Source organism: Monopterus albus, unplaced genomic scaffold (genome assembly GCF_001952655.1).
Source record: "Monopterus albus unplaced genomic scaffold, M_albus_1.0 scaffold52.1, whole genome shotgun sequence".
Lineage (NCBI taxonomy): Eukaryota > Metazoa > Chordata > Actinopteri > Synbranchiformes > Synbranchidae > Monopterus > Monopterus albus.
Genome location: NW_018127932.1, coordinates 949,879 through 975,482, shown reverse-complemented (window position 1 = coordinate 975,482; position 25,604 = coordinate 949,879). Strand labels below are relative to the sequence as shown.

The following is a 25,604-nucleotide window of genomic DNA, read 5'->3' as shown; positions in this document are numbered from 1 at the left end:
TAACACATAGACACGAGAACCAGTTGATCAAAGAGTTCCACATGGTCTCCATTGTGTTAATATGGTCATATGATTCCAGATGTATAAAAAGAATCAAAGTTACAACTGCTTTGTGGGTTTCTCCCAGCCAGGTCTTTAGACAAATTGTACAACTTTGCTGACTGCGCTGGTCTGCACCTGATCCTGGGTCTCAACGCGCTGCACAGAAACCCTGACAACTCCTGGAACACTTCCTCCACCCTGAGTCTCCTGAAGTACAGCGCTAGCAAGAAGTACAACATCTCCTGGGAGCTGGGCAATGGTCAGTACAGCATCACACCACATACTAAAGAACACAATAGGCTATAATTTGTAGTTATACGAAAGTTTATGTGTACTTTTAGTCAACTTCTATCCTTAATGTAGCAGCACTGTGGGAATTATTGCTTCATTTGATTACAATTATCATAATCACTGACTAGAAATCCATATAAAAAGTGATGACTTTAAGTGTTGCTGATACAACCTGAGGTCATGATATTTTATACAGTAGAATTTTACATATATATTTTAGCAGTTGCTGTACAGAAAACAAAATATGCACACAGACCACAGTCTTAGACCAGCAATTTTAGACAAAATCCCCAAATTAATTAACTAAAAATTAACCAAGCTGAATGTCAACACTTAATCAACTCTAAACTGATCCCTAAACAATTTACAGCAGTGCACATAAACTTAACGGTTTCTAACTTAAGCAGTCTAAAACAGTTTTTTACTTTTGATTAGTTCAATAAAGCCCATTTTAAAGTTCAGAATACATCTTTGTTCACTAAAACAGTGCTATGAGAAAGCAGTTACACATTTTGTTTATGTAATATTCACTGGTTTTGTCAGCTTTAATAGAGACATTGTTTAAATAATGCACAATAAGTATGAGTGTAGCACTTTAAGGGTTAAGGTGAGGTTTTATTCAGGGATGAAAGGAACCGCTAGTCCTCATGTCATCCTAACCATCTGTGTTCCTGGGGAGCTGCAGTGCAGCGCACACAGAGTCCTGTTTGCCTGCTGCACACCACTTCATATTTTCATTTCATTTAATCTCTAGTAAATCTCACAATAGAAACCTCTATTTTAGTCCAAGCTTAAAAGTACCATGCAAAATTCATTGATTGGACCATGTTAAATTTTAGTGGGGGCTTCAACCATAGCAAAAGTAATCATTTCAAGTAAGTCATCCAGATGTATTTGCAGCGGGTGAATGAAAAGGTGATCCTTTGAAATTTGCTAATAATATTTTCATTATAGTTTTCAGGAACACAGCACACGACACAGCCTGGTGCTGATATAGTCACAGTGTTCTCTAGTAGAGTGGTTAAACAACAGTGGGCCTGCAAAAGTTTAGTTTCCCTCCCATTGGGGAAGCTCCTTTATTCACTTTGTTTTTTTTTTTTTTACTGATTCTGCAAGGCCACCCCACATGTTTGGACCTTCCCCTGGCACTGAGTCCATCTGTCTGTATTACTGCGAATTGCCCAGTTACCCTTTTTTCCACTGGCTGTTGGATGCTCTCTAGGAGACAAAGATCTGACAACAACAACACATTTCTCTGCCATTTCCATACTGTTACTTGTATAATCCCCATCTCTCTGGCTCACTGTATTCCACCTCCTCTTCCCAGAGCCTAATGCCTACCGCAGTATGGTGGGTCGGGCGGTCAACAGCACCCAGTTGGCTCAGGACTACACCATGCTGCGTACCCTGCTGCAGTCTGTGCGCTACTACCACCGAGCTCACCTGTACGGCCCCAATGCGGGACGACCCCGGAAGAATGCTGTTCTGCTGCTGGATGGGTGAGTCGGCACGTAAAACACTGATTGGCCAGGATTCTGCTCCTTGTTAGGCCATGCTGCTGGAATAAAGGGGTAGGCAGTGGAAAGTATGCTGCAGCAGTTTCAGACTTTTACTGAGCTTATATGCGCACACACATACACACATTGTAGTAGTGTTCAGTGTTTATGGATTTCCAGTCTGCAGTTGCTAGGGTCTCAGCTCCAGTTATATCATGTCAGCCTAAATATAGTTTCATCTGATTGATAATGTGACAGCACAACATCCCACCTGCTGGTTTTACCCAGAAGCTCCGCCAGCTTCAGTTTGATTCTGATCAACTATCTAAGAACCGTCTCTCAGCTCTAGCTGGTTCCTTCCTGAGTTTGTATGGTGAGATGTCATACTTTTTTATTATACCTTTACTGCAAAGAAAACCATATAAGAACTTTTTCTCTTCTTCTTCCCTACATTAATAATGTACCTGCAAATGTTTCTACTTACCTAAATGGGAAACAAACCATATCTCTAACCCCAAGGGGGTTGTCTTCTGCAATGCTTAACCTGACCCCAGCTTTACTAACCTTACGGTCAGCAGCAGTCATACCCTGACATATTCTCCTCCTTTCAGTGTTCTCCCATAATATGTATTATTGTGGCACTGAAAATCAAAATCATTTCACAAAGGTGAACAAATGTTAGCGTCTGACGCTACAGGTCACTGTACACCAAAACAACCAGACACAAGGACAGTTTCTTCACCTGGGTCATTACACTGATGAACACTTGCCTTGAAAATATACCTTTGTATATATGTACCTTAAAACTTCCATCTAAATTGTGTATATACACATATTATATATTTTATAAATACTTTATTTTTCTAATGTACATTCTTTTTTGTGTTTGCACATTTGTGTTTTCTTGTTCTCCCAGTCTTATCTTGTTTTTCTTATGGAAGAACTTTGTACATGCACACTGAGAGCCACTGTACCGGAGTCAAACTCCCCATGTGTTCAGATTTTGACTGAGATTCATATGTGATCAAATGTTTTCAAAAGTCATTTGGATATTGGCTGCATCTCTTATATCCTGACCATACTAAAAACATCCCTCAGATTAAATGTGTATTAGACATTGAATACAGGTATGTGCAGGGGTTAAACTGACCCCATGAGAGCAGAGCTCCTTCCTGGCTTCCACACAGCACCTTACTGGATTTCAGCGCTGTCTCCTTAAGTATCATAGTGTTGCTATTTCTCATGCAAGTCTCTTCGTCCTCTTTCAGACCAAACAAATCTGTGGTCATCACACAGCTACATGTTTGTTATGTGTATCCATCTTGAGAGAGTGGCAGTATGTAACTTATGCATGCAGCACAGCAGCCATAGCTTCTTCATTATTTAAATTTGCTTATGTGTCATTGCGATCTTACAGCAACCTCATTAACCTAAATGCTTTTCTGCACAACCAGCCGGGCAGCTGCTACACAGAGATTTTAAGTTTGTATAGTGAAGTTATCAGGAACAGAGCTGCTCAGGATGAGTCCAGCGCCACTGAAAGCTGTTGGTACATTAGCTTTCTAGTCGTGTGCCGCCAGAGATTTACACAGGAAATAAGACAACCAGAAGTGACCGAGGTAGAAGATATAGCTCGGACTTTAACTAGAGTTGGTAAACGGTGGACAGCACTCCTTTATCCTTTTAAAACATTCCATAAAGTTATTGTAATGTGTGCTACAGTTGCTGTGCTGTCACTCACACACTCACACACACACTCACATACACACGCAAGTGCATGTGCAGATACATGCACAGGAACACTTTATTGTCTCAGTTTATCTCAGCCTGAATCTGTGTTCAGCTCCTCTCTGCAACCATACACATTCTGACAGGTAGTTGGAAAACAGAGGAGAATGAAAAATTCAATACGGGTCTCCCTTCTCTATGTGCTTGAGCTACTTGCATCAGTGAAGCCATTAGGAGCTGCTGTTTATCTCTCTGAGCACTGGCAGTTCAAATTGACTAGTAAATAAAAGGTGTGTGTTTGTGTGCACCAGTGTGTGTATGTGTACTGTACAGATCAGACTGACTGATGAGCAGTGGACTCAAAGGGAAGGGAGGATGTTGTGGACAAGTGGTGAGAAGAGGCAGAGGAGTGAGAGGATGAAGAGGACAGAGCTGGAGTATCCGCAGGTCACAAGTGTCGCATTTAACGACAGGGTGATTCTTCTGTGTTTGACACTGTTACGAGGGGCTGGCTCTTGTGTTTGACAGCCCGACTACTCTGCTGCTCTCTGGAAATAAGATGAATTAGACACTGCCCTGCTCAACAATCCAAATATCAGAGCCTCACAGACTAAACAAGCCAGAATTGTGAAAGTTGTGTTTTAGTGACATGATGTTTAGAGATGTCCTTTTGGACATGTCGGACAATCTGTTACCCCCAAATATGGAGCGATGCGAGTCAGGTAGACTAGGAGACACACAAACACACAGATGCAGACGCTCAGGAGGAGGAACGCAGAGAGGAGGAAGAACTGTGTATGTGTTGAGGTTGTGTTTGTGTATAGGATGAGACCATTAAAAGAAAACCTGCATTTTTGTGTGCACTCTAGGGATGTTTGGAGTTTGTATTTGAATAACAAAAAGCAAAGTCTACAGGCTGCATGAACCATACCTGAAAATGCTTAAAGTGCTGTGTACTGTTTTGAAAAATTAATAGGGTTTTAAATTGATTGTTTCTCTTATTTTTGTGATTATCAGTTTTGCCGTATTAACTAAAACACGTGAAAATATAGGTAAATGTTAAACTTATACCTGATTTAACAAATAAATTATTCATTAATGTGTCATTATGTCACCACAAATTGATATAAGATAGATTTTCATAATATGTACAGTACAAAAGAAAGTCCTCATTTTACATTTCTCTCGTAGGCCAACCTGGAAGTTAGCATCACCCTGGTTTCCTTGTCAAAAATGGGATTTGTTCTATAGAATTTTGGATTACTGTGAAAAATAAGCTCTGTGAAAAACAACTGTTTATGACCCTTACACATTTTGTTTAGCAAGATAACCTTCACAGGTGAGATGAACGCCAGTTTTAGGATTTTTGAAGCCCAAATACGATAAAGTAAAAAGCTATTGTTAGGCTGCACCACAGTGCCATGACTTCAACGTCACCACCACAGCTTCTAACTTGTGATTTGATTTATATTACCTCTTCTGCAAAATCCTTTCCTCTTAGTGTGACCTGGTCTAACTAGTGATCATGGCTGTGTAAGCTAGAATAGTTTGCAAGTGCGCAACTTTAAAAGTAACAAGGCTCTAAAGGCAGACTAGTGTGTAGATGAGTCTCCGCGCTCAGCGTGATGTTAACCTTGTGTTAACCACAGACCTTCTTTCAGGTATCTAAACAAAAACCGATGCAAAAATACTAATTCATTTCTGGATTTTAGGACTCACTACTGCAGCACTGAATAAGACCCAGGATGTAAACAAATTGTCTTCATGTTTGAAGCAAAACGGCCACTCGGGTTAAGATATCTCTGTTTTTCTGACCTACAGGTTCATGAAGAATGCTGGCTCAGTTGTAGATGCAGTTACGTGGCAACAGTAGGTATTTTACCCTTTTTTCCTTATTTTATTATTTTGTCCCTTGAACACCCCAGAACTGATCTGCAGTCTTCTAAAAGAGTGGATCATTCACTTAACTAACCATAAATCTAACAGTACAGGCCATGTTTTGCCTGTATCACCACCACAGTAGTCAGTACTAATCATTATTAACACTGTTACTGAGAAAGACCGATGCATAATGTGGAAAACTGGGTTTATCGTGCAACAACAGGAAAAGAGCACACTCACTTTTTTTGGCCTGTGTGTGTGTTAAATTAGTAACACCTGCCTATTGTATATTGCGCATACAAACATATCAGCGGTTTGATCTTGTTTTCCATGTTTTATCTGTATCTTTTTACACGCATGTAAAATGTGTACAAAAAGACGCTCACTGTAAGCTCAGGCAAGCCTTGTGTGACTGAGTGAGCAGTCATGAAGGTGAAGGTCAGGTCTAATTAGGAAAAATTAGAAGAAATGGAAGGAAGAAGGTTGTCAGCAAGACTTAGGAAAACACCACCCACACTGCCAAAGTCAAACCATATGCTCTGGTTCATTCCCTCTGTCAATTAGCCTGTTTTACACTAGAGGTCCAGATTCCAGTCTAACTAGGCAGCGTGACAGAAACTCCGACCTCCACAAAAGAAGCCAAACTAATAATAATGGAGACCACTCATTAACAGGTCTACAACACAGGTCTCATTCCACTGCAGCTGATTTGCGTTGTTTTGACACACGAGCGGTAAGGTTGGAAAGCAGCATTCATTATGAACTGATTTAGATGGGGAGTACATCTGTCTGTGGTTTGCAGTCAGAGGTGTTCCGTGGTTGATGCAACATGTTGGTTATGTAGTGAAATATTTATATGCCTTCAGATCATGACATTGATATGTGGTTTGCATGATGTTGTGACAGTTTATTCCACAACATTGTAGCTTCACATTTGCAGCATCTTGTCTCAGTTACTGCTTATTCATTTTTGGATTCACCAGCAAAACTGATCAGAATGTTTTGTCATTTCTGTCTCTGTCGCTTCTCTTTCTTTCCATCTTTCTGAAATATTGTTTTCTTTTGCTTTTGTACAAAGAGTGTGCCCATTTTTCTAAAGATGCTTGGCTGGAGATCTATATGTGCACTTTTTTTGTCTTTTTGTTTTTCTAACCACTTTAACCCAAACCTAACTTACGATTTTAAGTAAGTTAAAGGGTCCGTTCATCCAAGTTTGTCATTTACCCAAAACAGTCTGTATACATGCAGACTGTTTTGGGTTTAGTTTTTAGATACAAGTCTGAGATTTTCTGCCTCCATGTCAATACTGTGGAGGTGAATGGAATTAAATATGTGGTGCACACAGCACATAAAATAAAATCAGTGAGCACATCTCACTCCATCAGTATCCCTGTTAATCTGATTTATCTTATGATTTAGCTCAAAACACCCAGAAGAAAACAAGATTCTGAAGTTGAGCTGTGTCCAGATTGTTTCCCTGGACATACTGAAGCTTTTTTTTCACACCAGTTTGAGATCTTGATCTATTTTATACATTTCAATTGTAGCTCCTAAGAAATAGTCTCCAGATCCTATTTTAAGCTCTTACATTGTTCCAGATTTGGAAACAACTCATCTCTAGAGATACAACCAGGCAACCAATTAAAGGAACAACCTTAATAAATGAGTTAATGACAGTCCCCCCATCCATTGTGCACAAGGGGTCACTGAATGGTTTGATGAGTGTGTTAATCATATGCTATGGTCACCAGATCTCAACCCATTTAAAAACCTATGGGAGACACATCAAGCCGACAGTCGGCCATTGTGGGGACGTCGGTGAGCGTCTGTCAGTGCTCATCTTCCCATTGTGTCCCGCACCGCTGGCACTAGTCTGACCCTGTCGGGAGCAGACCAAGAGCAGAGAACGGCAGTGCTATTTGCAACTTCTTATAAACACAAGCTGTTTTGAACAAGAGCTGCTTTGTTTATACTTATATTTCTGCTGTCTAGCTCTTCGTCTTTCCCTTTTTGAATGGCAAATACTGATACTGCCACCTGCTGCTAGGGGGAGTTATTTCTCTCACACAGACAGAACATGCACGCTAGCTGGAATCTTCAGGAAAGTTTAGTCGTATCACAGTACATTGTTGAATATTTATTTATCTCACTTAAGACAAAAATGGCTTTTAGTACAAATTTGAGGAAAAGGTCAAACAAAGGATCCTCACACTGCACTTAGCAAATTTAACAGAGCAACATTTCAGTTTATATGAGATCTTTGTCAGGCATTGCTAATTCATTCCTGAGAAATCTATGAGCATGTTGTAAGATCTCCCTCAGTTCTTTTGCAGTTCCAGTTCCTGGGTAACTTTTCTTAAATTGATCTTAGCGTTTGCTCCATATTTCTCCTAGGTGGGGTTTAGGAAAGAAAGTTCAGAACTCAGCACACTCAAAATAAGAATCTGATTTACTTCTCAGGGGACAAAGGAAGGGCAGTTGTTGAGCAGCACAGTTTTTCCTTTGGCAGTGCTGTGCTTAAGTATAGTGTTGCAGAGGTTCTAGCATTGCTTTAGTCTTATTTCAGTGCTGGGAGCACTATGAGCAAACTTCCATTCACCACTTTTATAATGGGGTTTTGGCAGTAATGTCAGCATAATTTCCCAGGTTTTGATATAATAAAACCAAAACTCTATCTGAGAAAACATGTTTTTTATAATTTAGGTGGACTGTTTCTTTAATCAAACACCGACACCTTCATCCTTAGCCATTAGTGAACATGTTTGGACCTAATGGGCTGCTTACTGGTGAGAGAATTAGGTTAGTCTGAAGTGTGAGACCAACCAGCTGCCAGATTTAGCTGTGAAGATATGAGCAAGAAATGTGAGCAAGACAGACTTTTTTTTGACAAAATTTGGTGTTTCAGTGCCTCTGAGCAACACACTTAATGTGAGCCCTAGTTGTTTCTGCAGTGGAGTATTGGTGGTGTGAACATCTGAAGCACAAGCCCCCCGCCAAACTCGTTTACATTATGAAATGAGGAAAGATGCACTTCATGAACCTTACTTTTGAAAATGAGCACTTCTTGCACCAGAACTGTGGCCTGAAAGCAAATCAGAGGCATTTTTACTTTTTTTCAGAGACATACAGTGTCTTCAGAAAGTATTCTGACCCCTTCTCTTTTAAGTTGTAAGGTTAATTTTAAAACGATAAAAATGCTGTTTGTGCTTATCAGTCTACACTTCAGTAGCCACTAATGACAAAGTTTAGACATTTTTACAAATCTCTAAAAAAAATCTATTCAAATCAAATCTTTCATTAACAAAAGTATATCGACTTTCAGTACTTTGTGGAATCCCCTTTGGCAGCAATTACACCTTACAGTCTTCTTGGGTAAGTAAGCTGTGCACACCTGGATCTGGGTAGTTTCTCCCAATATTCTTGGCTGATACTCTCAAGCTACATCAGATTGGATGGGAAGCATCTGTGAACTGCCACCTTCAGGTCTCTCCACAGATGTTCTGTGGGATTTACGTCTGGGCTTTGGCTGGGCTGTTCAGGGACAGTGAGAGAGACTTGTCCTGAAGCTACTTCAGTGTTGTCTTAGCTGTAGGTTGTACTGAAAGATGAACCATCATCCCAGTCTGCAGCATGATGCCGACACCACCGTGCTTCGCCATAGGGCTGGTATTAGGCAGGTGCCTGGTGTTTTCTAGACATAGTGTTTGGACTTCTGCTGTCAAAGAGTTAAATTTTTGTTTCATCAGATCACAGACTCTTTTTTTTCTCCTGCTCTGAGTCCTTTACAGTAGATGCAGTTTGGCAACATGCAATGGGGCTGTCATGTCTTTTCAACACTTGGAGTCCTGGTGGTTCCAAACTTCTTCCACTGTGCTCCTGAGAACACGCAAAGCTTTACAAATAGTTTTATTCCCTTTACCTTTATCTATCCCTCACCATAATTTTATAACTGAGGTCAACAGAGAGTTTTCCCTGGACTCGGGCTTGGTTTTTTTTGTCCTGACATACAATGTGAGTTGTGGGACTTCATATACACAGGTGTGTGCCTTTCTGTGCGTGCCACAGCGCTTGATTCCAGTCATTTGCAGACACAACTCAACGATAAGTAAAGCAGACCACAGCAAGTGAGATTTCAGTTTTTAATTTGTATTAATAAAAAATAGTAATAATTTAAAATCTCCAAAAACTGCTTTGTTGTCTCACTAAACGTAGATTGATGTGCAAAATGGACAAATTATACATTTAAAATTAAACATACAATAAAATGTGCAAAAAGTCAAGGGGTCTGAATACTTAAGCCACTGTATATGTTCATCGGTTTTACTTTTTGCAGCTAAGCGGTCACATTTTAAACAGGCCAGGAGTGGCCCTGCATGCTAGAGAGCCTGGCGTTCTTCTTGCTCACAGCTGAGGGGAGAAAAAAGAGATGTTAAAGATTTGTGACCTTTCTCTCCATCTGAAAATCACAGAGGGACTATAAATTTAGTGATGACTGAATTTACTGACTTCAGCTGCTATGTAATGATTGATCTGATGATAACTGCTGGTCCACATCAAGAACTCATTCTTACTTTGCTTCCCCTCCACTCACCCTAAATCTCTTGGTACACCACATGGCTGTTCATTGACACTTAAATGTGCAGTCAGTGTAACCTAACTGGTATATAGATTCTTAACCCCTTTTTTAACAGAATAAGGGTTTAAAAATAAAGAAAGGTGTCCAGGTAGAGGATGTTAACATTAGTCACCAGGAAAAAAGTGTCCTCTGTGATCATTACGCAACCATCATGTAAATGGACCATTATTCTTTATGTATTTGTAAATGTTTACAATATAGGGCTTTTAGTTTTAGTTGAGTATTTTTACATTTTTGGTACTGATACTCTTCTACCTCTGCTTCTGTTCCTGTCTGTCTCTGTGTTTCTGTTAATCAAGTGCTGGATAAATTTTTTTTAGGGAGCTGTCTTTGATGTGGTGCTGGCACTCAATGGGAGCTGTGTAAAGCAAGCCGACCAATTGGATCTCTTGTGTGAAAACACTCGGACACTGTGTCGTTCACTTTTTCATTTTATGGAATCCTGGTCCGTCTGACAGTTAAAACATTGTGTCACATGTTGGATGAACAAAGAAAAGGACTTTTGTTCTGTTTTAGGAGTTTAGACTGGACAATTTTATGAACACCGAGCTATTATCTCTTCATCTCTGGTCAAGATACTACAAGACAGTTTTCTTTATAGTCATTTTGTTATGAGGTTTCTGCTCTACTGACCCCTGTTCTACCGATGCAAAACTTTCCAGTAGTACTTATTTGCAGTACAAAATATAGCTTTACTAATTGCACCATCTTATTTTGTTTCCATATATGAACTGGAATTTCTTTCTGTGGGATCTGGACTAAAGAATTATTGTAAGCACTCTGGAAAGATGACAGGATAACCAAATAATTTGTGTAAAGCTATGACTTTATCCGTGTGTTGTTTACACTTTGAGGCCAGGAATGAGGCTAAGCTCAGATTGCAACACCGCTGCACCCCACGTGAACAAAATTCATCTCTGTCCTCTGCAGTTTTGTCCACACATTTTTGCTGACTTTCCCAAAACAGGGTTAATAGAGGTTTGACATTGGTTCTTTTTTTGTGTAGTTTTGTTTTGAAGCTGCATTTATATGGTCTTCTTGTCTTTTGGCCTTAGTATCCACAATACAGTGCAATTCTCTCTTTGCAGTCTCCACAGTGTGACAAATTGGAGACATTTGGCCATTCACTCAGTAACTGGATTGACTCATCATAGTTTTCTTGGAGAGTTTCCCATTTTGGTAGATAAAAAATCTAAACTAGCACAAAACATTTGCAGCTTTAATCAGGTATGAACTGATCTGGTGTGTTATTAATAACAGTTAGGGCTTTAGAAGATTCAGAGGAGAACTCTGCTATGCAATGAGTCTTTCTTTTAAAAATCTCCTATTAACAGGTGTTGTATCCGTTTTTGTTATTTCTTTTATTATGTCGTGGTAATGTAAAAAAAATTGACTAAAAAATTTGACAAATACTTTTTCTTAATTTAGTTTTGAAAATATTTGGTAGGTTTTGTGCCAAATATTGCCTCTACACAAGCCATTTTACCTTTTGTGGATATTTTTCTCATGCATCAGTCTTGGCCCTGCTTTTGTCCTTGTGTGACACTTTACGTAGACTATAAGCAGTTTCACTGAAGAGACTCAGTTAAATAATGTTCTGAAACATGGGTGTGTGGTTGTTGCTCTTGTGTTTCTTCTCTTGGACTCTTGTAGAGGATCTTGGAGAGGCTTTCTATCTGCCCACAGGCTGGTGTTCCTCAAGACTTTGGCTCTAACTACTTATGAATTCTTCTTATCTCTTAACATCACCTCTTATTATAATCTCTCTCTGTCTTTATCCTTCACACACAGAATCACCAGAGATGCATGTCTGCGTTGTTTAGTTTTTATGAAATCTCATTGCTTCCAATTCCCCTCATGCAATCTGACATTTTCACACACAGACTGTCAGTACATTGAAGTATAATTGAATACTGTATGTCATAGCGTACAAGGTGTTTCCCTCACAGCATTTCCCCTGCATTTCCTTTACAGTTATTACATGGATGGCAGAGTGAGGACAGTGGAGGACTTCCTAAAAACTCGTCTACTGGACACACTGACAGAGCAGATTAGTAAAGTCACCAAGGTACTTCAGTCCTGAAATGTATTATCTACTATAAATAATCTCAGTGTGTATCTAGTGTATGTACATACTAGATATATCCCACATCAACAATTTCTGAAGTGGATGCTTGAAGAGATTCTAGCTCTCGATCTGTACTGTAGATACAAAATTTGTTTAATGTCTGGCTCTATCAGAGGTCATATCTCAGGTCTTCTCCCTTTTCCCAACATCTTTTATTTTTGGAAATGTTGACTTTAAGGCAATCTCAAAGGCAGATATGAAGAAATAACTCATTTTTATCATGAGATATAGTATATTTGCATATCTTCCAAGTCTGCCAAGTTATGGATTGCTCAGATCTCAGCTAGTTTACAGTATGTAATGATAAAGCCACATCTGCAAACCACAAGAGCGAGCCCTCAGGGTAAAAGGTTTGTGTCCACCATGAGGTAATATTATCAACAATAACTGCTGTGGCAGACTTGCTGAGTTGAAAAAAATGAACAGCTCCAAAGTGCCTCAGGGTAAAAGAAGCAATCATTCCCCAAAACAAAACTTAAAACAGTCCGTGAAATGTAACAGGAGAGAGGATATGTAGAAGTCTGTTGGTGCCAACTGCAATGACCTTCCACTGAAGCTCTTTCCACTAAATTAAATTTGACTGAAAATGATTCATTAATTCGAGACCAAAAAGTGGAGCTTTCACGTAATTGATTTCAGCGTAGATTTTGTTGATACACCTGCATTTCCTTCACTCATTGCAGGCTGTGAACACACATACTCCTGGTAAGAAGGTGTGGCTGGGTGGACTGGGGCCGGCATGGGCAGGAGGCATTAGTAATCTCTCTGACACATATGCTGCTGGCTTTCTGTAAGTATTGCTATCATACTGTAAGAAAACCACTGTGGTGTGATTTGATGATAATGATGTATGTGACAATAATGAACTGAACCATCAGCACAAGAACATATATTTATTCCATATGCATTATATATTTTTATTGGAAATCAAAGGCAGCTACAGCATTACTATTTCTTTTCCCTCTGTATGTGTTTATATATGTGTATTCCAGGTGGGTGAACACGCTGGGTATGGCTGCTGTACAGGGAATAGATGTGGTCATGCGTCACTCATTTTTTGACTATGGATACACACACCTTGTGGACCAGCACTTTAATCCTTTACCTGTAAGTCTCTCAGTTTCACTTTTGCATTGTAGGAGCCTCAGTTCAGCTTTGTTCATGGACCTTTTCTGTATCAGACCCAGTTGCTCGATGGCACCTCTTGCTTTTTCCCGTGGGAGCTATTAGCTGAGATGAAAGGTGTTTAGCGGCGATGAGTGGCTAGACACAGGAGCGAAACGCTATGTAACCTTAGCCCTTTGTCAGTAGCTCAGGACAGTGTCGCTGCTCCCCGCAACCCCCATCCCAACTGTGTGCTTCTCTGTGTGTGACAGTCAGCCAGTGAGGGAGCTGCAACCCGAGACCCGAATACACAGGCATGTTAGTAAAATGGCCTGCAACTTTGTGTGAAATGGACCTGCCCCGTCCCAAGTTCCTCTGTGGTTTGTTCTGATTTCTTTCAAGGACAGAAATACAACAGGCTTAGACCACAGCACTGTATTAATCATCACAAATACACTGTTCTTTTATTTGGTTGTGCATGCTCAGTGTATGAAGGGAAAAGAATTTTAACAGCACAGATACGTAGGAGGCGTAACATAATGTCCCTTTATTGTACTCACAGTTGAAGAGAGGATGTTTCCTGGCATTGTATTTCTTTTAAATGGGAGAGACTTTTTAAATACTGACTTGGTGTCATAGTGAACTCCTTTTGCAAGTGTGAGGAGCGATAAGATGCTATGATGAGCCAAGATCATAAAAAGGATTTATTAAGTTCATAAAAAGAGTTTACGTTAATCTAGGCCGAGCAGGGTGAGAGACTTGCATTAAGGACACGTACAATAAATTGTTCCGACAATAAAGGAGGACAATGATGGAATCAGAGCGTTCATCAAACATTTGTTATTATTCAAGATTCTTTGTTCTTGCTTTGGTCAAAAATAGCTGCTAGAAGGAGCAATGGCAGTCACATACTGTAATACCATTTAAAAAACTAATGTTATCGGCTCAGAAACTAATTAGCTACTAATGCAAAATGGAACAAGAATTTTTCACTGAAACCCTCGTTAGTTCTCTCTGGCAGGAACTTTTGTCTGCCACAACTATAAGATATTAAACAATCGCTATGGCTTCTTTTTTCTTCCCTCTTTTCTGGGAATAGTCTCCCGCTAGGATCACAATGCTTTTAACATGGCTGGGTGTCTGAAGGCTGCACCAGCCTACCTGCTGAGAGAATTCACTGCAGGGCCAGTCTGTCCCCTGCATTGGAAATTTATGACCTGGCCCCTTCCCCTATGACTCCCCCATTGGTAGAATCCAGTCAAAGCCCCCCAGGATGACTCAACTACTTCACCTTTGGCCACACTTACCCCTTCCCTTACTCTTCTGTCCTCATCATCCTCAATTTTTCCTCATTTGATCTGTTTACGCTCCACACGTGTCTGTTGTCTCCTTCCAGAGTTGGGTTGTAAGCTACATAAATGTGATGGTCATTCTAGTTGGTGATTCATTCTTAGAGGAACAGAAATGTCAATATTAACTGTGAAGGCATATTGCTCCTGTCTTAAAGATTGCCCTTGGGATGCCCTCAAGAGGAATAGTATTTCAGGTGAATACAACAGTTTTCTGGGCTTCTTAGAAAAAACATTACATCTCAGATACAAAGCAGCCCTTTACCTCCATGTTGAAGCCTCTAACTTGTAAACTACTCTGCATATTCCAAGTATACTTTTACTAAATGTTTTCCCATCTTCATTTTTAACAGCTGTTATCTCTTTATTGATTTATGGTAAGCCCGATTGGAACTTCCTGAAAAACATCTTCATGGATCTAATTAAATTTAAAAAACACGCTGAACTTTCAGAAAAATATTGTGGCCTCCAGAGGTGGACTGTGCTTAAGTACAATTTTGAGGTATTTGTACTTTACTCAGGTATTTTAATTTTCTGCTGCTTCATATTTCGACTTCACTACATTTTAGAGGCAAAAATGATACTTTTTACTTTGCTACATTTATTGAATAACTTTAGTTATTAGTTACAGCACATTTCAGAATCACATTAACTACATAACTGCAAGAGTTGATTGATCTCTAGTGGGAAATTCAAAAGCTACCCAGTAGTAAAGTGATTAACACAATAATATTCAATAATATTATATACATCATTGTCAAGTGTGCCATTCTACATTATGAGTACTTCAACTTTTGGTACACTTCTGCTGTACCAGAGTCAAATTCCTTATGTCCAACAAACACACCTGGCCACTAAAGCTGATTCTGATTTAAGTATATTAAGAAGAGAATACTTTTGTACTTTTACATAAGTAACATATTGAATCTAGGACTTTTAGCTGTAACTGAGTATTTTCACATTGTGGTATTGCTACCTTTGCTTAACATTGCAGCTGAGGTGTGATTGGTCTCTGGTGTATGGCTTTACTTTTCTGGAGTCTGCGGCATAGTACTGGTTTACTTGGGTCTACCCTTCTTTCTAATTCTAGGTCTCTAGTATTTTGACTAGATGTCAAAGTAATTGTTGATATATGTCTCTCTGTCTGACTGTCTGTGCATAGAAGGGGAGTCAGGGGCAAAAAACAGGGAGACAGGCAATTAAACAGGAAAACAGGCAGACAGTCAGACCGCTGAAGATTTATGACCTCAGCTATCATTTCACAAAATATTTCAATATTTATGTCCAGCCAATTCCTGTTCTGACCAGGGATTTTAACACAGCCATGGCTTAAAATATATTATTTTACTGATGTTTCTTTTACTTAAGTTTTGATATTTAAACACAAAGCGAGAGTATCAGATCTCTCCAGCTGTTTTGCACAAATAAAAACTCCAAAATCATGACTGTTCTATGTTTTGAACAATATGTAACAATCATGGATCACAGTTCTGGACGTTCATTCATCCATCCATCCCTCTGCCTGTAGCCAATACTATACAGTTCCATACTGTGCTCTGCTTCTTCGATGCCTTGGCAGCAAATTAAGTTAAAGTCTGCATGGAAAAAAGAAGCCCTTAAATGCTGCCATATGCAGGATTGCATGGGAACTTCCTGAGGAACACATGTTATTCTGGGTCTCTTGGAGAGGTGTTGAGTCTGTGTAGTCTATAGAGTGAGTCACAGTATGGTACACCACTCCACGATAATAACAGAAAACAGCAATTCATGATAGAGCATAATATTTAGTAAAAATGTCATATTTAAGACCTGTCGAATTTAAAAAGGTCAGCAGTGGTTAGATACAACGTGACATGTTACATGGGACAATCGGCTCCAGCCGAATGTTGACTGTCAGAAGGCCAACACATTTGAACCTGACATTTTTGTGGAATATATCTCTTTTTTTCACGCTGTCACATTCTTAATTTTCACAGTTTGAGAAACATAATCTGCCTCTATGATCACCAGGACATTTCAGGGTCGAATAAACAAGATTTTAGCAATATTTCCTTTCAGGGGAATCCGGAATCCAGAATCCAGCTCTGCTGTAATAAAGGGTCTGTTTAAATGAAACTCTCTATGCTAGATTTACCCTTGCATTTAAATAGAATGGAGCTGGCAAAGTTTTTAAACTGTTTCCCTGCCATCAGTCAGATCAGGTCTTTAACACTTCCTTTCAATGCCTGCCCTATTTGATGTTGTACCTTTAAACTGAATCCTGTTCTGAGCACAGTGATGATAAAAATGAATCCATTCTGTCATAAAAGTAATGCCAAATGTGTGTGTGTTTCTCTGTGTGTGTTGCTCTTAAAGGATTACTGGTTCTCTCTGGTCTTCAAGCGTCTTGTTGGGCCGAGGGTGTTGGCTGTGCGGGTGGCCGGACTGCAGAGGAAGCCGCAGCCAGGACGAGTCATACGAGACAAGCTACGTATTTACGCCCATTGTACCAGCTACTACAAGTACGTGCTACTGATTAACTACCTTGGACTAGGTTGTAACCTGTACTTACTGTAAACACAGCAAGAGTGTACAGTCTTATTGTATACTATGATTTTGGCTGGGTTTTTCTTCCATTTGAGATGACAGATGACAATGCACACATCCTCTTAGCCTTTCAGGTATGTGTAACTATACCTTGGGAATGTCCTTGAAGGTTTAGATGGAAAACAGACTGCTGCGGTTTTGGCTTTTTCTGCTCCCCGTGTCCTCCTGAAAACACCTGAGGCTTCGTGTCTGGTGGGGAAGAACAAAATCCCCGGCCAGCCCGTTCAACTTCCCATAAATAAGCAGACCACAGACACCCACTCATTCATAGCTCAGAGCCTATAAAACCTAACGGATATCACTTATCAGGTGTGTGGGTTCTGTCTCCCTGCCGTCAAAGAGCCGCTGAAAGAGGTGCTAGGCCTTTATTCCATCTTGGATTGGCTGGAGGGGGGTATTCTAGTGGGAGGGGGAGGGACAATAAGGCGGTCTGTGCTGGGAGGAGATAAAGAATGCACCCAATGCCTGTTCAAGGTTATCATTTAACCCAGGCCAGCGGCTGTCAGCACCAGGCTAGACTTACGGCCTTTCTCTAGACAGCACTCGTTTACAGGTGGAGCATCTCTTTAAAAAATACCGAAGCACAGCACAGATAGATGGTTGATAAATAGGCGGGGGCTGTATAAGCCACACACAGCCACAGGAGGCCTGATAACATGCACACAAATATTTGAAATAGTTTTCAACAAGTGTACTCACTCAGCCACCTGGCATGTATGATGAATACGGGAGTAAAAAGATGCCAGTGGCATGTGCTGCAGCTCATCTCCTCTCAACATACCGATCAGCCTTGGACTCATGTGACCAGACAGTGAAGCACTGAAGCAATTCCTCTTGAATGCAAAGCCACTTCAGTTGCAATTATTTCTGCCGCTTTGTGGTTTTACACAGTCTACCCTTAAGTGGACGAGCCATTGTAGTCTTAGTGGTTTGACTGTGCTGTGTTAGACAGCAAAGACTATAAATGTGCTCAGGCAGTCAGTGGTTTGAAAAGTCTTTGCAGATTAGATATTTGATTTTTCATTGCCCTTTTACCCCTTCTAGTGGTTTGCATGGGATTGCATTTTTCACTTTCCAGCAATGCTCCAACATCAAACAGCATCTACACATGTTTATGCTCCTGGTCTGGATCTTGAAGAGCCTCATCTTTTTGAAAGGCCTTAGAGGTCATTATCTCTCCCTTCATCTAACCATCTGATATATGATTTGGATCTATGGTCCACATTTCTCAGACACCAGTGTAACACAGAGTCAGTCACCCAGCGTTCCCCCGTTTAGCCCCGACCCTGATCCTGAACAACAACGTGCCATCAGGCCGACATGTGGTATTCACTACAGCTTTGTTGTCTTTGTCCTCATACCTTGGCCCTTATTAAATTTTATCATGTTTGTTTTATCTGACTCGCTTAATTATTTATCTTTGGCCAGTATCTCTCTCAAGTGCTTTGCTCTCCAGAGAGGGACTCGAACACTGTTGTCTGTGTAACTCAAGAAGCGTTGCCCATTGAATTCACACCCTTCATCTAATCTACAAGAGAATCAGGTGTTCGCATCACAGAGCCTTTATACAGATGACCAAGGCTTCAAAAATTAAATGTGGTCTAAGAAGGTTCATACTAACTATGATGATATATTTTAGGCTGTGGTAAAAAACAACTTGCTGCTTAATGGAATTCCTTTCTAAAGCACAGTTTATCTTTATTATTTATTATTATTTATCTTTACTATTTATTATTATTTATTTCTACAGGCCTTTTGATCCAGATTAGATCAGTGAGTAGTGGTTTGATCCTATTGCTATAATTATAAAACTATCAAAGACTTTCTTCTCTTTGTAGTCATCTTTAATTATAGAGAATTTCATTCAACATGACAATGCAATATATAATAAATCCCTATTAACAGATGTGGAAAGGAGCTTTTTTTTTTCTTGTCTTGCCCTGACTGTCCTTTCCGTGGGAAAGTGAGTGTAACGTTGTTCGTCGTTTTCTTTATGATGCCAGTCACAACTACATGAGAGGGTCCATAACAATCTACATCATCAATCTGCATCGCTCGCGAAAGAAAATCAAGTTGGCAGGGACGTTACGGAACAAGACTGTCCATCAGTACCTGTTGCAACCCTACGGCGCTGACGGACTCAGAGCCAGGTGAATATCTTTATCTCTGTGTTTCACACGCATGAATACATATGTAACGTATACAGCTTACACATGCAGGCAATGAATAAATACGTTCTATCCAAACAAATGCGCTGTAAGAGACCAGTACAAGCCATGCCGGTTAAGATTTTTACTCTAATGACAATATCTTGGCTAAAGCAGTTTTCAAAATGTAATTATTCTTGCAAAGATCTGAAAGGCAATAAAATGTAAGAAATAAGGATGATGAGAATTTCATGAACAGCTTTATGGGTTTTAAATTATTTTATTTTTTCCAACCAAATTAGGATTTGAAATATTGCAGTGAATCAATTTAAAGAAAACAACGGGTGCTAGAATTCAGCTGTGTCAAACTTGTTAAGTCTATATGATGTGCGAACACATGATAATACATGTAATAACCTCTTCATGTCTCTATCTATATTATAGGTAGCTTAAGGTATTAAATACAAAGATATAGTACTCTTTACATAAAAAGGTAATCCCATTTCCTTAAAACCCTCAAAATATAAAATTATGCATTCAGTCTGTTCCTCTCTGCTTCAAGCTCCTGGACTGTTATTCTGACTCAGACTTAAGCCTAAAATCCTGGAATAACAGCATAATGACTTGGGACTGTGTGTGTGTGTCATACAATACCTACATACATCTTTAATGGAGACTGGGGCATGATCTTTCAATAAGAGTGTAATGATGGCAGATGTTGGCAGATGTTTTAGGTGTTAGAACACGACTGCAAGGCAATTAACAGGAAAGCAAGCTAACAAATGTTTCATGCCTTAAGTGCTTTCCTTCACCACAGGGAGACTTTTATGAAGAATTTTGCAGCACCAGATGTCTACAAATTTGTCTTAGTAGTGGGACTTTTATGCTGGTATTCAGGTCCAGTGATTCAGTTTGAGTCATAAGTTCTCTTTACTTTTATGTAATAGTTTAATAAATTTGAGGTTCACATAGAAACTATCCAGACCACTAGACTGTGAACTTCACAAGGTTATTTATTTATTTATTGATTTATTTTCTTCTAAAAACAGCCGTATTTTAAAGTTGTAAGCTTGGTGAGGTGTAGCTGACACCACAATACAAATACATTATAAAGACATTTATGTTTAGAATCTGATTTATTATGCTATGTCACAATTAGTTTGTTGTATGAATAAATAGAAATAATACTTTTAAAAAAATGAAAAAAAGATTGCAAAAGTCAAGCTGACTGATAAACAGGATGTTGTATAATATATTCTTGCTGGATTCTTGAAATTGTCTTAATTATTGCACAATTCTCGTGTGATAATCATCCTTATATGAAGCCCCTGAAATTGTGCACAGTGCAGTGTAACAGTGTTGGGTTACACTGTGACTAACAAAATTAAAAAAAAAATATTATACATACATAAAACAAATTCAAATATTTGAATAATAGTAATAGTTTTGAGAACTCTATTACTCTTACTCAAAAAGCAGTAAAATGCTGAGCTTGAATATTCTCTTTGCTTTAAAATGAAATGATTTTGGTGCAGTTGACTCATATAGGTTTCATTCAATGCAGATTAAACTCAAAATGCCTGGTTGTACTACTGCACAGTGAAACTACAATTTTGTAACAGCAGCACCCCCAAGTGTACAACTGATGGAATCATCACCGTTAGACTGAAGGTGCACGAGATGATTCAGATCTGCTGTCTTTTGTTCATGGGGTTCATGGGCCTTCATTAACTGTCTCATCTTTCTTTCACGTACACTTTTACAACTACCAGTTTTATGTGTCAGAACGCAGCTGAAGGCAACTCACTGAGCTAATGCAGCCTGTTCTTTGTAGATACGTCCAGCTGAATGGGGAGAAACTGCTTATGGTGGACAATGAGACATTCCCAGAGCTGAAGCCTAAGACCCTGAGGGCTGGACGGACAATAGCCATGCCTCCCATGACCATCGGCTTTTATGTCATCAAAAACATCAACGCATACGCCTGCCGAAGATAACATTAATCTTTCATCTGTGATATACAGTATAAGTGTGATGCACAGAAGTCTGTCAAACCACCAACCCTCCACCGGTTTGACTGTGTGATTTTCTTTTTTTTTTTACAAAACAGAGGGAGGTCAGAATACCACTTTTTTAGGATTTTTAATGTCTTGCTTAACGACACTTCAGAAGAGTGGACACTTGGCTTGACTACAGGACAATCCTTTGGTTTAACAATAACCTCTTCAACCATCATTTCAAAAGGTAACATTTGAGCCGCTCTACCACAATACAAGAAAACCGCACCCTTCTCTTTTTCTCCTCTCTGGTCCAACAAAGAAAGACTTGCCCAAGACATAAAAAGGGCTGCACTGAACACTTTTCAATTCTTTTCACCGACCAACAGTTCCTCATATGTTATAAAGACTTGTATGGACAGTGATTATTTTGTACCTTGGTATGAAAATTGTGAGTTGTAGTTATAGAGATGTGATATCAAAAGGTCTTTGACTTGGTGAAGCTATATTTCCTTCTCTTAGATTGTCAAATCTAGGGTATGCTATCTCTGTGTCAGCCAAGAGAGCAGTCTACGCTAATCTAAAACAGTATGAGAGAAAACTCTGAACAAGTAGCATTTCTGAAGCAAGTCAACTTCACTTTGACTTGATCCTTTCCACAAAGAGAAAATGATGTGGTGTGTATAAGATCATGCCTGGACTAACCAAGTTATGTGCAAGTGTTTGTGTGTGTGTGTGTGTGTGTGTGTGTGTGTATGTGGGTTCTATCGATAAAGCTACTGATGTGTCTGTCCAGCCTGTTTGATGTGCCGCTGAAAATATACATTTCTTTGTTTGCCATATCGAGTGGCTTAAAGGGAAATCTGTTTCTTTTAAAGGTTGTTTTTGTATGTTTTGTGTATCGTTGCTTTTCTGCTGCAGCTTTTAATTTAACTGCAGAGTATGATAGCCAGGATGTGTCACTGGTACTGTTTTGCAGGAATTCATAGATGAAGAACAATGTGAACCCATCCATAACTTCAGTCCTCACGTCGCCTGCATTCAAAACAATTAAAATAAAATTTAAGAAAAAACCATAGGTTTTCCTTTAGATGAAAAAAATTCTAAAATCCCAGTTTTTCAGGTGTATTTTAACATATCTCACTATCTCTTCAGTGTGTTCTCATGTTTTATAATCCTCTTATGCTGCTAGTTTAAAAAAACAACATATTTTACATAAACTTGTACAAATTTACAGTCATATGTTTTTAGATAATGCACATAAAGAGTGAGGAAAGTGATTTAAGCTTGATGTGTTTACCTAAATACAGTATATATCTAATTTATATGATTAAATATGTTGCTTTGGCTTTGTATTTTGATTAATAAAAACTCAGTTATGGTAGTGGTACTAATGCCCCAACACTAAAGTAAAATTAAAAATATATTCTTCAAATTACGGGCTAACCGGGTGACTATGTTAAGATACAGGTCATAGGGGCAGAAACAATTTATAGTTAGTTTATAGTTATAACCAAAGTTTCACATCTACATTTATTTTCATTTGTTTATCTAATATTGTGACTATATATTTCTTGAAACATGGGCTTCTTATTCTCTAGATGAAAACCACAGAGGGGGTAAAAACATTGCCCAGAAAGCTTTGTTTCATGTTGCAATGATAAAGTTCTAGACCTACATGGCAGAAGATAAGCAGTAGTGGGTTCAGTGCCTGGACATGTTAAATATAAAGAATATTTGTCCTCTGAATGTGTTTAAAGTTTATCTAGAGGTGTTCATATTTTTGGAGAGTATTATTTTAATATGTAAAGTGTGCCTATACATTATTTTTTGTTAAAAAAAAAGTTTACATTGATAATAAACACCTATAAATACCAAAGAAGTTCTATTTCTTATTCTTCAGTAAAAATGACAATGACACAAAAGTACACAAAAGTCATAAATGCATCCTACATCAAATGTGCTTGTTAATTCGCTATACTGCATGCAAGAGACAATGTGGAGATGTGTGCTACTTCTGGTAAATGGATAAGTGAAACTGAGCATTGCAACTGCTCTTTAGCAGTTCCCGGGCTATGACGGGGATCTGCAGAAGCGCACAGTTGCAAGGAGAAGAAAAAGAAACAGTAAGATGAGACTATTTATACCTGCGCAGGACCATGATGAAAAGCAGAAATATCCAAGAACCTATAAATAAAAACTGTCAAATACTAGCAGCACTTTTAAAGAAAGGTACCGGGGTTTAAAAGTTATCGATGTTGGCGCACTTACTCACTCACTTACTCACTTTTACGCACACATACAAAAACTGTTACCCTCTGTGGCCCCAGATGTGAAAGCAGCTGGAGCGAGTCTTTGTAGTGGGAAGAGTGCTGTCTTGTCGCTGCATGAGACAGCTGCTGATGGGAAACATGAAGCCCGATTGGGCTAAACCTGCAGACCTCAGCTTGGACCCAGACAGACAAAAGCTTTGGCCAGACCTGGCTCAGTGTCTACTGATGCACAGACAACTGGGTTTAACTTGGTAGGATTGTGTCGAAAGGAGATGGAGAGCTATGATTAAAGCTTGTGCGCCCTTTGACTAAAATGCTGTCATTCAGGTGTCTTCAGTTTCTCCCAGAGAAGCATGGTTTGGTAAAGCTGCACTGATTTCTGTGCTGATGTTTCATGACAGTGAGTCGTTAACACTGGCCGCCTTTCAAGAGCAGTGATCTAAAGCATGTACCTGTAATTATATTTTTGTTTTAAGTTCCATTCATGGGAAATGGGCTTTTGCTTTTATGTAAGTAGCAGAAATGTTTGTTCTCAGAAATGAACTAAAGGAACAACCTCATTTCACATGTGGTTCATTTTAAACAGTCTAACATTGTTGATGTGTATGAATCAAGCCAGACTTGTTAACACCTCGTCTCAGTTCTTGTGAAGAATCGTGCTTTCTCAAGAAAAGGGCTTGGAATCGGTGAATTTAAAATGTTCTTAGATCTGCTATACGTAAGATACAGACAATATAAAATGTACTTTCAAATCAGAAATGTTTTTGTTTGGTAAATTGAGTACATGACCAACAGTAAGTGACCAAAGTGATACTGAGCAATGAGGTCTTAGTGAACTTCCTGACATTTAAAGCAGGAACTTATCATGCCAATCAATGGAAATTGGTTTGTTTGGCAAACTTTGGTTCACATAAACTGCTGAGCATCACTTCCTCTGACAGAATCTAATTGCGTTGTGATTTAGGAGGGCTGTGCTGTGTTGGGCCACTTCTGCGTGACAGTGCCTCCTTAGCGGAGGTAACTGTTAGCCAGGCCTGCCTAACACTGTTTATACTCAGTGATCCATTTTGAGACATGCAAGGCCCCCGTGCCCTGTTAGCAAACACTGAGGATTTCATGATGTTTACTCTGTATATACAGGAGTCATCTTAAATAAGACTTTCTTGAATGCTTGAGCCCCAGAAAACTGATGGACTAGATTAGACTTTGGCCCACAGTACAGAACTCTTGGCATTTTGGACCATTTTGACCCAAGCAAGGTTAATAAAACATAAATATTTATGTTACTATGGGGTTCTTTGCTCTGCTCAGAAGCCATGCGTACAGCCTCTGCTGAATCCTATGATACAACGCAGATTTATTGGAGCCATCAAAACATTCTCTGAGAAACAGCTCGATGTTTGGTGTGTATTTGTGTTTGCAGCATGTATCATGTATGTCTCCTATACTAGTTGTTCCACTGATGAAAAATCTGCAGTACTTCAATAGGAACAAATATGGGAAGCAATACTGAGCTCATAGTGTATTGTGAATTTCTTATGTGATAATATAGTTTTACCCAGAGTAGTTTTGGAGGCTTTACTTTTTGTGTTTACTTATCATATACCTTTGAACTTTATAATCCTGGCTAAGTATTTCAGGTCCATGTATGCTGTGCTTTAAGAAATTTGATAATGTCTCCTTATTAAGCATACTTTTATTTTATGCTTTATTAAATTGCACCTTTATGTGAAAATATCAGGCTTCATATCTCTGTAATGCATTTTAATCAGTGGAGGTGTTTGGGGTTTTTTCCGTATTTTGTGTGTGATTTTCCAATAAATATTAGATCTATTTTCATATTTGCAAAGTAAGAAATAAAGAGCACAAACTAATCTGTCACAACCGTGAAGCCGAATTCCACAAATACCTATTGTCTCCAAAAGTCACGTGACCGCTCTAGGCAC

The 25,604-nt window shown here is 39.2% G+C and overlaps 1 protein-coding gene across 1 annotated transcript in view; it reads left to right on the top strand.

Moving 5' to 3' along the window:
• The window catches only part of hpse2 (heparanase 2), a 47,264-nt gene extending 24,765 nt beyond the window's left edge, over positions 1-22,499 (top strand). The window contains exons 4-12 of the mRNA XM_020601789.1: positions 128-301; positions 1,661-1,832; positions 5,379-5,426; positions 12,049-12,142; positions 12,886-12,992; positions 13,195-13,309; positions 17,011-17,156; positions 19,245-19,391; positions 21,223-22,499. Of these exons, the coding sequence (XP_020457445.1) occupies positions 128-301; positions 1,661-1,832; positions 5,379-5,426; positions 12,049-12,142; positions 12,886-12,992; positions 13,195-13,309; positions 17,011-17,156; positions 19,245-19,391; positions 21,223-21,385 (1,166 nt within the window). The 3' untranslated portion in view covers positions 21,386-22,499. The remainder of the gene's footprint in view (positions 1-127; positions 302-1,660; positions 1,833-5,378; positions 5,427-12,048; positions 12,143-12,885; positions 12,993-13,194; positions 13,310-17,010; positions 17,157-19,244; positions 19,392-21,222) is intronic.
• Positions 22,500-25,604: the final 3,105 nt, after the last annotated feature.